This window comes from Barbus barbus (genome assembly GCF_936440315.1).
Source record: "Barbus barbus genome assembly, chromosome: 1".
Classification (NCBI taxonomy): Eukaryota; Metazoa; Chordata; class Actinopteri; order Cypriniformes; family Cyprinidae; genus Barbus; species Barbus barbus.
Genome location: NC_136729.1, coordinates 45970557 through 45985190, shown reverse-complemented (window position 1 = coordinate 45985190; position 14634 = coordinate 45970557). Strand labels below are relative to the sequence as shown.

General features: G+C 37.8%; 1 protein-coding gene across 1 annotated transcript in view; it reads right to left on the bottom strand.

The window, feature by feature from the left end:
• LOC306868823 (adhesion G protein-coupled receptor L3-like) overlaps positions 1-14634 on the bottom strand; it is a gene marked incomplete at its 5' end in the record, with an annotated part of 222555 nt that overhangs the window by 100873 nt on the left and 107048 nt on the right. The window contains one exon of the mRNA XM_079415205.1: positions 12235-13035. Within this exon, the coding sequence (XP_079271331.1) occupies positions 12235-13035 (801 nt within the window). The remainder of the gene's footprint in view (positions 1-12234; positions 13036-14634) is intronic.

Genomic DNA, 14634 nt, shown 5'->3' with positions numbered 1-14634 from the left:
GTCCTGTCAATACGTGAACTTCATATTATTTGTAGCTCACTTGCCATCCAATAATCGCAATAAGCTTTGTTAACTTTTAATAAACAAAGTATCAGTTTTAAAATTCTGCCAAATTCAAACAACAAATGTGGTTTTGGCGCTCTTTAATGCGGCATGAGCGATCGCTTTAGCGCCTCAGTTCAAGCGGCACGTGAACCCATCATATATTTCTCTTTACTACTATAGTACGAAATGAACATGAATGAGCATCAAACGCTAGGCTTACAGTACAACTGACTGAAATGTCTCATGTAATCACTCATTCAATGTTTCAAACTAAACTAAACAATCATTTGTGACTGTATATAATTCTTAAGTTGGAAAATACATTTAATTCCCACTTTAAGTGATCCTTAGTTCCCATCATCTTCAAGATAGGCTGAAAAAATGCTGATAAAGACAAGAAAATATGAGACATAAACACATGAAAGTATGACTAAAATGTTAAGGTGTTAAAAAAATAACATGTTTATTCTGTGGCACCTAAAAAAATTATTTGGCGCCTAGTTTTGTTTCTTATAAGACATTCCACAACCTGTCCTTTTTGCAGACTGGCTTACATTAATTAATTAATTTATTTAGTCATTTAGCAGACGCTTTTATCCAAACTGACTTACAAATGAGGACATAAGAAGCAATCAAAGCCAACAAAAGAGCAACAACGTGCAAGTGCTATTACAAGTCTTGGATAGCCTAACGCAGTACAGATAAATATTATTATATATATATTTTTTTTTTTAAATAAAAAGACATAGATCAAATAAAATTAGAATAGAGAGTACTAGAGTTAGAGGGTCAAGTAAAGATGGAAGAGATGAGTTTTTAGCCGTTTCTTGAAGATGGGTAAGGATTCGGCTGCTCGGATAGAGTTGGGCAGGTCATTCCACCAGATGGGAACAGTTAATGAAAAAGTCAGTGAAAGTGTTTTTGTGTGTCTTATGGATGGCACAATAATGTGTCGTTCACTTGAAGAATGCAAGCTTCTAGAGGCACATAAGTCTGAATTAATGAATTTAGGTAAAGGGGTGCAGAGCCAGTGGTGGTTCTGTAGGCAAACATATAACATATAACAGCTTAAATATAAGCTGTTTTAGAAACTTTAGAAAGTTTTGAGTTCTGAAACTTACAGGATGTTTTTATAGTATAATGACCTCTTATATGTCAAAAGATCAACCGAATTTTGGTCTCTCGGTTCATGACCCCTTTAACAATAAATGATAACAATGCTTAATAATGAATTAATTAAATAAATAATAATTATATATGAACACATTATAATAGCATTAATAATAATAATAATAATACATTTTATGTCAATTAACCTACCACAAGCCAATTGCAGGACAAAACAGGTCAAGTTTCACAGGAGCCTGAAGAAAAACAAGGTCCTGGTTCAATAACGGTCACTGTTTTGAGAATTCTTACTTCACTTTACTGTGGCACAAAAATAAACATTCATTTCAAGAGAAATTTCATTACATGTTCATATACAGAAAGCCATGTTTATTTTGGTGTGGAACCATCATCTGTATCATATAAAGACCAGAGGAAATGTTCTGCGCCTCATGTAGGGTTTTCTTTACTGGTGTCAGTTGTGTTATCTAATGCTGATTTCAAGGTGAACATTTCTACTGTGTGTGATTATTTTGGAGGTTACATTCTAATTGTATTATCTGAGGCTGATTTTGTTATTGTCTGATGCTGATTTTGAAGATTATATTCCAGTTTTGTAATTTCAGGTTTATGATTTTGTATTGCCACACATACACAATCGCACACACAAAGATTGCAAACACGCTCATTTTGAGACTCATAAAAAACATTCACAGCATGTGAATCAATGACAGCCACGAGTGCAGCTTCTAGCAGCTCTGCGTCATTAAACACAAACGCACAGAGACGCTTCATCAGGCGCTGAGGGAGGAAAAGCTTTAAACCTCCAGACGCAGCAGAAAGATTCCTCCCAAAACCACCTGACCATGATACCTCAAACACACTTCAGCTCACGCCTGATGTTTCCTGATATCTGCAACGACTAAAGATGATTATATACATCACGTGACCATGCAGCAATCCTCACTACAAGTTAATGGCTTATGTTACATTTCAATAATGTTCATTTGTAAAATTTCAACTGATTATAATTTCAATAGGCTGCTTAATATGAATAGCGATCATTAATAACTGCACACACTGCTGTGAACATAAGTCTAATTTTAATGGAAATCATTTTAATTTACTTCAATGGAGTCATTTCATCACGGCCGCAGAGCTACATGTTATAAATCTTTCACAAAACCCCAGCAACTAGCCAGAACACTCTAGCAACTGCCTAGAAACCAATCAGGACACCCTAGCAACCATACAGAACATCCGAGCAACTCCCTAGAAATCACCCAGAATAACCTGGCAACTGCATAGCAACCACCCAGAACAACTTGCTAACCACACAGAAACACCCTAGCAACCATGCAGAACACCCTACCAACTCCCTAGAAACCACCCAGAACACTGATCAACTGATCAAAAGCGACAGTGAAAACATTTATTATGCCACAAAAGATTTATATTTAAAATAAATGCTGTTCTTTTTAAATGTATTTTCTTCGGTGAATCCTGAAAAAATTAAATGAATCACGGTTTCCATAAAAAAAATAAAAAATAAAAAAAAAATATATATATATATATGTAACTGTTTTCAACTTTGACAATAAGAAATCTTCAAGATTATTGCATTTTAAATTAAATGTGTTAAATTGTCAGCCCTAGTTGCTGAGTATGTGTAATTAATTTGTATCAGTAACTGATGACTGTTTCCTGTGGAGCAGATGAAGACGGACTGACCGAAGCTGCTCGTGAATCAGGCGATCTGATTTAAGTGTGTGTGGTCTGAACCATCAAGTCAAGTCACCTTTATTTATATAGCGCCTTTTACAATGTAAATTGTGTCAAAGCAACTGCACAATATCAAAAAAGGAAAATAGTGTCAATAATGTAATAAAAAAAAAAAAAAAAAAAAAAAAAAAAAGATTTTCAGTTAAAGACATTTCATTATTGAATTCAGTGATGTCATCATCCAGCTCAGTTCAGTTTAAATAGAGTCTTTGCAATCAGGTTGACGATATCCCCAACTAAGCAAGCCAGAGGCGACAAAACCAACTCAATTAACTCAACCTGTCAATCTGTAAATCTGCCTGTAATTTCCAATCAATGCAAGAAACATTCTTAAAACATTCTGTCCATTATCAAGATTGACGGCAGAAGCAACGGCGTTCCGTGTGGTGTGCCGCGTTTTAGCCTCGTGCTATTACACTTAATTTGAAGTGCTCTTCTTGTCATAATTATATCTCGTTCGTCTTCTCAGCACCAAAGAAAATGAAGAGAAGTTTCTCTGGCTGTCAGAAAGAGCTCATTACTTTGAATTGTCTCTCTATTCTGGTGTCTTATCAGTGCGAGTGAGAACTGGCTCGACTCATTCATGTCTGGCAGAAAGATGAAGCATCTCTATCACTGCTCACTCACAGCCATGCTTAATTAACATTTTGGACCTGTTCTCATCATATTGCACACACACACGTTTGTTGTTGTTGTATTGTTTTAAGTGAATTGTTGAATATCAGAGTCAGCTCTCTGATTCTTAACACATGGGACAAAACTCACACTTTCGCCTGCTGGTAGTTTTTAAAATACTAATATTGACAGTTTTATATTAAAGGAATTGTCTTTGTGTCTCTTTTTCTGCAATGTCCTAGCAATGACCCAGAACACCCTAGCAACACCATCATGAACACCAGAACACCCTAGAAACTTCATAGCAACTCTTCAACTGGGGAAGTCGTGGCCTAATGGTTAGAGAGTCGGACTTGTAATCGAAAGGTTGCGAGTTCGAGCCCCCGGCCGGCAGGAATTGTAGGTGGGGGGAGTGAATGTCCAGCGCTCTCTCCACCCTCAATACCACGACTGAGGTGCCCTTGAGCAAGGCACCGAACCCCCAATTGCTCCCCGGGCGCCGCAGCATGGCTGCCCACTGCTCCGGGTGTGTGTTCACGGTGTGTGTGTGTGTGTGTGCATTTGTTCACTACTCACTGCTGTGTGTGTGCACTTGGATGGGTTAAACGCAGAGCACCAATTTCGAGTATGGGTCACCATACTTGACAATACGTCACGACTTTTTTCAGCAACCATCCAAACACCTGCATAGCAGCTACACAGAAAACCCTAGCAACCAGCCAGAAGCAACCACAAAGCTACCACTCAGTACACACTAGCAACCATCTAGTAACCACCCAGACCACCCCAGAAATTGTATAGCAACCATCTAGAAACCAAAGAGAACGCTCCACAAATAATGTAGCAACCACCCAGAACTCCCCATCAACAGCATAGCAACCACCTACGGACCACCCAGAACATACTAGCAATCACACCTAGCAACCACATAGCAGCCACCTGAACATCCTAGCAACCACATAACAACCACCAATAACACACCAGAAAGCAGGCACCTAGCAACCAAAAAGAATACCCCAGAAATAGCATAACATATCTATCAGAACACCGTAGCATTCACATAGCAACCACTGAGAAACAACCACATAGAAATCATCTTGCAACCACTCAGAACCCCCTAACAATCACAAAGCAACCACCTAGCAACCAAACAGAACACCCCAGAAATAACATAGAAGCCATAACACACTAGAAACCACCCAAAACACCCCAGCAAAAACATAGCAACCACCTTGGAACCACACTTAGCAACCACTCATAACACACCAGCAACCACCCAGAACAGCCTAGCAGCCACATATCAATCAAACAGATCATCCAAGCAACCACAAAAACAACCAATTAGCAACCGCCTAGCAACCACTTAGAACACCCAATGACCTAGCAACCACTCAGAGCATGTTAGCAACCATACAACAACTTCAAAGCCTTCAAAGTTCAAGCTTTTAAACTACACCAAATTCCTGTCTAGGAAAGTTTGTCTTGACCAACTTTTTTTTTTTTATCCTTTTAACAACAAATGAAACCAGGTCCTGCCCTTATGCTTTTGCCTTGTTCAATGAATTTCACTCAAAAAACTTCAGTTTCATGCCAAACTTGAACATAACAGGAGATAGATGAATGCATCTGAACACGTTTAACAAATCAAATCCAAAATCCTCTAGATGTAAGCTTTATTTTTCCTCTTCTGCAGCCTGTTTTGTGAGGAGTCTGCAGGTCTGTGTATTTTATTAGACCGAATGCCAGACAGAGTCTAAAGATCTCCAGTAGTCATAGCACAAAGCTGTGCTCCTCTGAGGTCACGGCTAAACATATTTCACTCTGCATATGGGCCAGATTAGGTCAATTACGTCTGCCTTAAAGGGGCCCTGCAGAGCAGAACGCACCGGCATGGCTCGCCAACAAGCTTCCCGCACCAGCTCCAAACATCACTGCGTTTGACGTTCCCTCACATGTTCTGAATATCAGCAAACGCAAAAGCTATAAGGAAGAGAGCTGCTATTCCACAAAGCAGGTCAAAACAGGAGATCAGTATCTCACACGACACCATCCGTCACAACAGCTCCAGGAGGACATCTCAGACATGTCAAGTTTCACAGGAGCCTGAAGAAAAACAAGGTCCTGGTTCAATAACGGTCACTGTTTTGAGAATTCTTACTTCACTTTACTGTGGCACAAAAATAAACATTCATTTCAAGAGAAATTGCATTACATGTTCATATACAGAAAGCCATGTTTATTTTGGTGTGGAACCATCATCTGTATCATATAAAGACCAGAGAAAATATTCTGCGCCTCATGTAGGGTTTTCTTTACTGGTGTCAGTTGTGTTATATAATGCTGATTTCAAGATGAACAATTCTACTGTGTGTGATTATTTTGGAGGTTACATTCTAATTGTATTATCTGACGCTGATTTTATTATTGTCTGATGCTGATTTTGAAGATTATATTCCAGTTTTGTAATCTGAGGCTGATGATTTTGCATTGTCATTCTGAGTTTCAGATCTGAATATGATAATAATCAAGCACTGACCCTGTACTACCTTTGTTCTCTGATGCAGATTTTAGACATTTCAAGAGAAATCTATTATCTGATGCAGATTTTGAAGCATTTTTGGTTATACTTTTGTCATACTTTATACATACTTTTATAAATGTGTGTTGGCAGTGTGTACACAACCACCCTATAATGATAAAGATCCATCCAGTGTTTTTTTTTTTTTATCTCGTTAAATCATTTCCCCTTCCTCATATCAAGCCATTCTCAGATGCCTGTCTGTGTGACATCACGCTGACCCAGGCCCTCACACAATTGTTGATTGACACTAGCATTTTAACTTAGAGGGGCGGGGTCAGCAGAGTTCATTAGCATTTAAAGGAACATGCACTAAAACGGCTTGCTAAAAACAGCTGTTTTTGACAGGGTAAAAGGGTGTTGTTTTACACTACCATTGATACATTTTAACCAAAGCATATTATAGACTTTTCACCCTAAGAATCATATCAACTTGTGGAAAATGGGCATCCGATGACTCCTTTAAGACTGGCTATTGTAATATCAGCGTCAGGTAAGATTACTCGCGTTCATTTCTGCACTCAATTACATAATGTTGTAATTACATATGTGCCTTTATGAAAAATTAAACATGGGTTTACTACAAATAAATAAAAAAAATAAATAGTTAAACTACATTAACCATGGTTTTGCTATACTAGCCATATAGCTTCACCATGGTATTTGTAGTAAAACTGTGGTTATACTATCAACCCGAATGACTATACGCAATGCACGAATACAGAGCACGTGATCTCTGCAATGACCAGATGTACAAAACAGACTCTCCCACCTCTGTAATAAAAGTAAAGTAAAAGTAAAGTCGTGACGTATTGTCAAGTATGGTGACCCATACTCGAAATTGGTGCTCTGCGTTTAACCCATCCAAGTGCACACACACAGCAGTGAGTAGTGAACAAATGCACACACACACACACACACACACACCGTGAACACACACCCGGAGCAGTGGGCAGCCATGCTGTCAATTGGGGGTTCGGTGCCTTGCTCAAGGGCACCTCAGTCGTGGTATTGAGGGTGGAGAGAGCGCTGGACATTCCCTCCCCCCACCTACAATTCCTGCCGGCCGGGGGCTCGAACTCGCAACCTTTCGATTACGAGTCCGACTCTCTAACCATTAGGCCACGACTTACCCCGCATGATAAACACGGAGATAAACACGGAGATGTTAGTCCTGTCTGAATTGGCACATGAAAATTGCAGAGGTCAGGTGATAAGAATCAAAACTCAAACGTAGTTTAGAAAACTAGTCCCGTCCGAATAGGGCTCTACACTTATTTTGGACATTCTAGGATAATTCTGTTATATCATGATTATTTTTATAGATTCCCTGAAGCTTCTGTTACACAGAAACACATGAGACAGAACTGAAAACTCTCTCTCTCTCTCTCTCTCTCTCTCTCTCACACACACACACACAAGGCCAGTGGAGCCGGGCATAGGGACAGATGTTGTAGCACAGTGCGTATCTCTCTCTCGACTGCCTCCATAGATGAACTAAAGCTGGAGAGAGTATGCGGGGAGGGGGTGATAAAGTGTGACACACTTGTGCCCGTGAGCCAGGGGATTTTCAGCAGTGAGTAATGGAGCTGTGTGCAGCGATAAAACCAGCCTCCAGCCAAACGCTGCCTGAGACCTAAAACATATAGAGGGCCTAAAAATAAACGTACAATGCTGTATGAGTTAAATAGGTGAGTCGAGATCCTATCCAAGCCATATTTCACCCAAAAATCAACAGAAGCCTATTTCAGGATCATAAAGATTTTTTGCATTGCGATGTTATTTTCAAAAGATTTAAGCACTTTCCCCCCACAAATTCTCATTACCAAAATGTATCCATTTTTCTCATCTTCCTCATTTGATTCTTTTTTGCCAGTAGCTTGTATTATTGCATAAAAAATAAACATTTAGAGGCCCTGTGCTAAATGGCACACATGATGTGCTTGCGATCTTGTGATGGGCATTGTGTTTTTCAACTCCAGTCCAGTGCACTACCAGAATGTTTTAGATGTCTCACCAATTCAAACACTCACCAGATTCAACTTATCAGCTCCTTAGTGTGTTGAATAGTGAGACATCTCAAACATTCTGGAATGTGGATCCCGAGGACTGGAGTTGAAAAACACTAGACCGTAGGGTGTCTCATTTGCTATTTTATAACTCTGAAGGCGGCTCACGCCCCCCTTTTTGGCTGCATTTGGATGCACTGGGACTTTTCACTGTTTGTGTCACTCTGTTTGTCCTAGTCAGATTGTCAGTCTGTGCATTAGTACTGGGAATTGACTCTTTCTGAAGTTATGCTGAAATGCCAGTAGGTGGTGACAGAAAACTCTAATTATTTACTTTTTTTTCTGTGAAAACTGTAAAATAATTACTTTGCATTTAAATAAGATCATCAGATATCCTGTTTTGCTATTTAAGTTAAGTGAGTCATTGAATCATTTACTCAACCAGCTCCATTTACAATACTTATTCAGGAATGAAACCTGAGACCTTTGTTAGGAAGTTAGAATTTTAACTGCAGCACTTTGTCTCAATTGTAAGACACTTGATTTTAATTTCTTGTTTATTGTTGTTGTATAGCAATATCACACTAGCAAGTGAGTTGTTGTTCTGAATATCAGCATGGCTGTGATTTTGTCACATGTATGTATAGCCGTGCTGATATTCAGAACAACAACACTGAGTGTGTTTACATGCACCCTCTTAATGCGATAATAATTAGATTTTGGCAATATTGCGATTAAACTCTGCTTCATGTAAATGCAATACTTCAATCTAAATAATGCGATTAAGCTCATAATCGCAGCAAGCATAATCATATTAACATAGGTGGTGTACGCCAATTTTAATCAAAACATACGTGCATGTAAACACCTTAATCGCAATATTGCCGCATGCACTTGTGACATATATGAATGACGTGACACGTACCTGTAATAATACGCAGATCAAAAACAATGGAGACGAAGAAAGCATCACATTTCTGGGGAAAACTCGCTGCCACCAGTCTCTGTTCTTTACACTCATCCTGAAACAGCAGCGTAGGCAAACGAATTGCCATAACATTTCTATGGCGCCGAAAAAGCGTGGAATGCAACCATACAAAAGTGTTTTGCATTAGATGTAAATAAATTAAAACAGCAGCCAGTAACACACCAGCTCTTTCTGAGTCCATCATTTGTGATGTTCAGTGGGGTATGTGAATAATGGCAGTAAAAAAATGTATTAGCGAATAATAAGAATAATGGAAACCTTCCTCTGATTATTGGAAATAATCGCATTATTCGTGCGCATGTAAACTTAGTCACTGTTGCGTGTCATTTTGCTTGATAATGTCACCAAGCCTAAAACCTAATAAAATCTTTTTTAAAAATCCTAAAATGTCATGAAGCAGCTTTGCATTTTGGGCGTGTTTAATCACACAGTATGTATGCTCACTAGGTCTTGAAACAGCAATAGAATGTGATGAACAGAACCTCATCAAAGAGTCACCTTCAGATGAAGGTTAATTCCAGGAGAAACATGCCGCAGGTGTTGTGCGTTCAGAGAGAGCTCTCTCACACACACACACACACACACACACAGCTCTCTCTGCATGTGTGATTTGAGAATGCTCTGAGTGGGTCATTTCCTGACTCTATAAATGCATGTAAGAGCATCTCAAATCACACCATCACTTAATAAAAGCAACTCCACCTCATGTCCATCCTGCCACAGAAACACGCACCATTACGCACAGATACACACAACAGAAACATCCTCTATGCAAGGGTGAAAATGCACTGCAAGTATGTCTGTGGCATTAGACTGGATGTGTTATTCAGGTAGAAAGTTATTAACAGTGTAACTAACTTGCTCAGCAAGATTCTCCTCAAACTATTGCTCCACAGAAAACTGACAACAGTTCACACTAATAGTAACACTAATACGATTAAATCGTTATACTAGCATATTTGGATGCTGAACACTGTGCAGTGTATATGCTGCCTAATATTAAAAAGAAAAAAAAGTAGCATGAGCAGCAGTTAGCGTGCTGGCGGCTCATGACAGGCTGAGAGTATAAATGTGAAGTGTTTTAATACAGTTGGATAAAATGCAATATTAACTTTTCTCTATTTAATATATTTAATGTCTTTTTTCTTTTTTATATAGTTATAATATAATAGTAATGGTAGATTTGCAGCAGAAAACTGTAGATTTTTTTTTTTTTATCAAATAATGTGGTGGCAATTAAAATACTTTGGCTGGCATTGAGGGTGATCATGAAAAAAATGGTGGAAAGGATTAAAATTTTTTGTAAATGATTTAACTTTTTATTTTCTCTTAGCGATGACCGCCAATACGCCTCCTGCATATTACTGTACAGCAGTAACAGTGTTTTCCCCACAGTCTTAGTGATGTTTATGAAAGTTTTCTATCTTTAAAAGGCTTTTAATTAAATGGCGAAAGGAATGTCACACATTTGAGAAACATTCGCTCTGTAATTAATGCCGATCCATCCGACAACATTCTGACTTTCAGTAAGTAGCCATGAACTTCCCCTTCACCAACTTCACTCGATGCTTTCCAATTAAAGAGAACATTCCAAACTTTCTGCTCGACCACTAACTCAAGCAAACAGCATTGAAGCTCTGTGTGCCGCCCGCAGACACCAAACAACTCATTTCACTAAATCAAAAGGCAACGCTTCCATTTTCACAACCACAACATTCCCATCAGCAGCTCCACCCGCGGATTCACCAAAATGTGATTAGTAGCTGTGTTTTTAAGGAAGAGGCAGTAAATCTCATTAAAATGTCATATTTCACCCTAATATCATAAGAAATACAAGACAGCATTTTGCATAACAGAAATAAAGGTTATTTGTAAGACTGATAGGTTAGTAAAAATATATATATTCTATTGCATTGTGACATTTCATTAATAATCATTTAAAACTGTATAGACATTTCCACCCAAGTATGTATTTTTTCCCTTTCATTTCTGTTCATGATGATTATAATTAGATTTTTATTTTTATATATATATAATAGTAACATTTTTATTGAAATACAGTAAAACTAAATGATTCATTTATTAAATCAACAAAAATGAACAAAGTAGCGCATATAATTAAAAAAGTAAAAATGTAAAGTTATATATTTAAGATTATTATCTTACATAATATTTTATTTCTCATTGTACAGTAATGAGAATTTGGGTGTGAAATGTACTTAATTTTAATGTATTATTTCAAAATAATGACAGTGACAAAAAAATAAATAAAAACTTAAAATCTTAAAAATAAAATCTTCATTTTCTTTAAAGACCCCATGAATCACTTAAAGAGTGCAGTTTTCCTTCTTGCACTGATGTATTTCCTGTAGAATCAGGAAGTTGGGAAATTACATATATGGACATATATATCAGCGACACCCAAACAAAAGAAGTTACATTTTTGTTCAATTAATTATCATTATATTATTATTATTTTATTATAATTAAATTATGGGGTGGTGATGGCGCAGTGGATAAGACACATGCCTTTGGTGTGAGAGACCCGGGTTCAAATCCACTGTGAGACACCAATGTGTCCCTGAGCAAGACACTTAACCCCCTAGTTGCTCCAGAGGCGTGCGACCTCTGACATATATAGCAATTGTAAGTCGCTTTGGATAAAAGCGTCAGCTAAATATGTAAATGTAAATAAATGTAATAATTATGACTAAAAGATAATCTAAAAAAAGTTATTTAAATATATATATATTTTTATTTCCAAAACTTGAATACATTTTAATAAATGTATTGATAATAATGTTGGATATAATGCACCATTTACTTTTGGTCAGTGAATCAAGTCTGATTTTTGGGCATTCATAATTAAAAAGTTTGGGCATCTTTGAAATACATGGAAGGGTATATATAAGTTTATATCAAAGCTGTGAACTATGATTTTGTCAACTCCTGTATGCAAGCAAACAGACGATCAGGCATGAACTAAACGGCTTAAACCTTGAACAAAGTTGTATCCATCTACTATTTTCCTTTTGAAACAATTATTATTTTTTTGTGTGCAATTCACTTTGAGAAAGCGATCATAGTTTTCAAAACACTCCAGCTCTTACCTAGACTGTTGTCCAGTACTCCGAAATCCATTGTATACTTGACCACGTGGTAGTTATTCCACACATAGAGCAGATTGTCTCTGGGATTGTAATCCACGGCAGCGATGTACTGGTACGAGTTGGGGAAGGGGATGTCCAGGTAGCCGTCTTTGCTCAGCTCCGTGTTGTAGATGTAGTCGATTTTATTCCCGGTGGCTTCGCTATCGTCGTCTTCATAGACGCTCTTGACGACGTACAGGATCCCACAGATCATGAAGGCGTTGGAAGCGGAGCGTTTGTCGTAGGCCGTATCCCAAGTTCCCTCGACACGTAACGTATATGGGTTGAGCTGGCTGATCACGATCCGTCCGTTGTTTTGCTCCGTAGCGTAAATCACCCAAAGACCGTTCTCGTCCACCGCCAAATCGATATCTGACTTGCCACCCCAGCGATACGGCGAAGTGTCGTGATAGTTTGCGCTAGCGATGATAGCCTCGCCGCTCTTGATGCGAGTGCGCAAATCGAACTTGACAATATTCCTGGTTCGCTCCTTGTTGAAGAACAGCGCTCCGTCGTAGACGACGAACCCGGTGCCGTCCACCCGATGGGGGAGCTTGTAGGTCGTGGTGGGTCGTCCTGCGATGAAGTCCTCTTTGCTGGAGTATTCGGTGAGGGTGTCCGTGCGATACGGCGTCCAGGGCATGTAATAGATCTTATCTGAGGCCTGGAGGGGGTCTTTGCACCAAGCTCCCGACTGGTGGTCCGACTCGAACAGATGCTCGCTCTGATAAACGCCGCGCAAGAGCCCAGGGCACAAGAAAACTACAGACAAACACAGAGAGAAAGACAAGTGAGCGCGGGATTGAAAGAACTTTCATTTGATAAGACAGATAGCGGCTCACTAACGATCACATGATACACTTCCAGTTTCTAAGCAATGAGATTTGTAATGTTTTTTAAAGAATTCTCTTCTGGTCACCAAGCCTGCATTTATTTGATCCGAAATACAGCAAAAGCAGTAATATTGTGAAATATTATAATATAACTGATTTCTGTTTGAATATGTGTTAAACTGTAATTTATTTCTGTGATCAAAGCTGTATTTTCAGCATCATTACTCCAGTCTTCAGTGTCACATGATCTTCAGAAATCATAATAATATACTGATTTACTGCTCAACAAACATTTCTGATTATTATTATCAATATTTAAAACAAAATTAAAAGTTTTTTTCAGGATTCTTGGATGATTAGAAAGATCCATAGATCAGCATTTATCTGAAATAACATTATACACTACACCATTCACAAGCTTGGAGTCAGTATTTTTATTTTATTTTTTATTTTATATTTTTTTTTTGGGGGGGGCGGTTTAAAGCATCCTTGCTTTATTTAGCAAGGATGCTTTAAATTGGTCAAAAGTGATGATAAAGACATTTATAATGTTACAAAAAAATTCTATTACAGATAAATTCTGTTCTTCTGAAATTTATATTCATCAAAGATCAAAGAAACCTGAAAAAATTATACTCAGCTGTTTTCATTAACAATAAACATTTTTTGAGCAGAAAATCTGAATATTAGAATGATTTCTGAAGGATTATGTGACTGAAGTAATAATGCTAAAAATTCAACTTTGAAATCACAGGAATAAATTACATTTCAAAATATATTCAAATAGAAAACAGTTATTTTAAATAGTAAAAATATTTCAAGATTTTACTGTTTTTGCTGTACTTTGTATTAAGGCTTGGTGAGCAGAAGAGACTTCTTTAAAAAACATTAATAATCTTATTGTTCAAAAACTTTTGACTGGTAGTGCATGTTAGAAATGTGTTTCTGAGTCGACGTCACACATTTGGGCTGCTTTCAGTGATAAACGCAGATTATGGAGGAGAATGAAATGTTGTTTGGAGGACAGTCCCTCACTATGCTTGTACGTATCAGAAACGTCGATACTATTGCTCAATGAGATTGTACCATTTTCACTAGACAATGAGAGATACTTACACAATGCAATGCATTACATCTGCCGCATATTATGTTATTGTTGCGATTCTGGCCAGGAAGCATTCATTTAATATTGAAGACGCCGCCTGACTGACATGTTAAACTACCGGTGCTGAGTTATAGACTAGTGTGCATCCGGAAAGCACTATAGTCAGAGGACAGGCAGACACTGAATGCTTATTTGCAGCTATTTGAATTAAATAGGACAATATTTAAGTTAAGTTAAATTCGGATTTTGCTAAAATGTAACATTTATATAAAGCATACACTGAAAAAAGTGGTGCAATATTTAATTTGAAATCATTTTCAGTCAGAAATTGCAGAAAATTGAAAAACACTGATACAGTATTTTCATGTAAGGCATGCTCCAAAAATCTGATTCATGTGTTTGCTTGTTTGTTTTATGAACTTA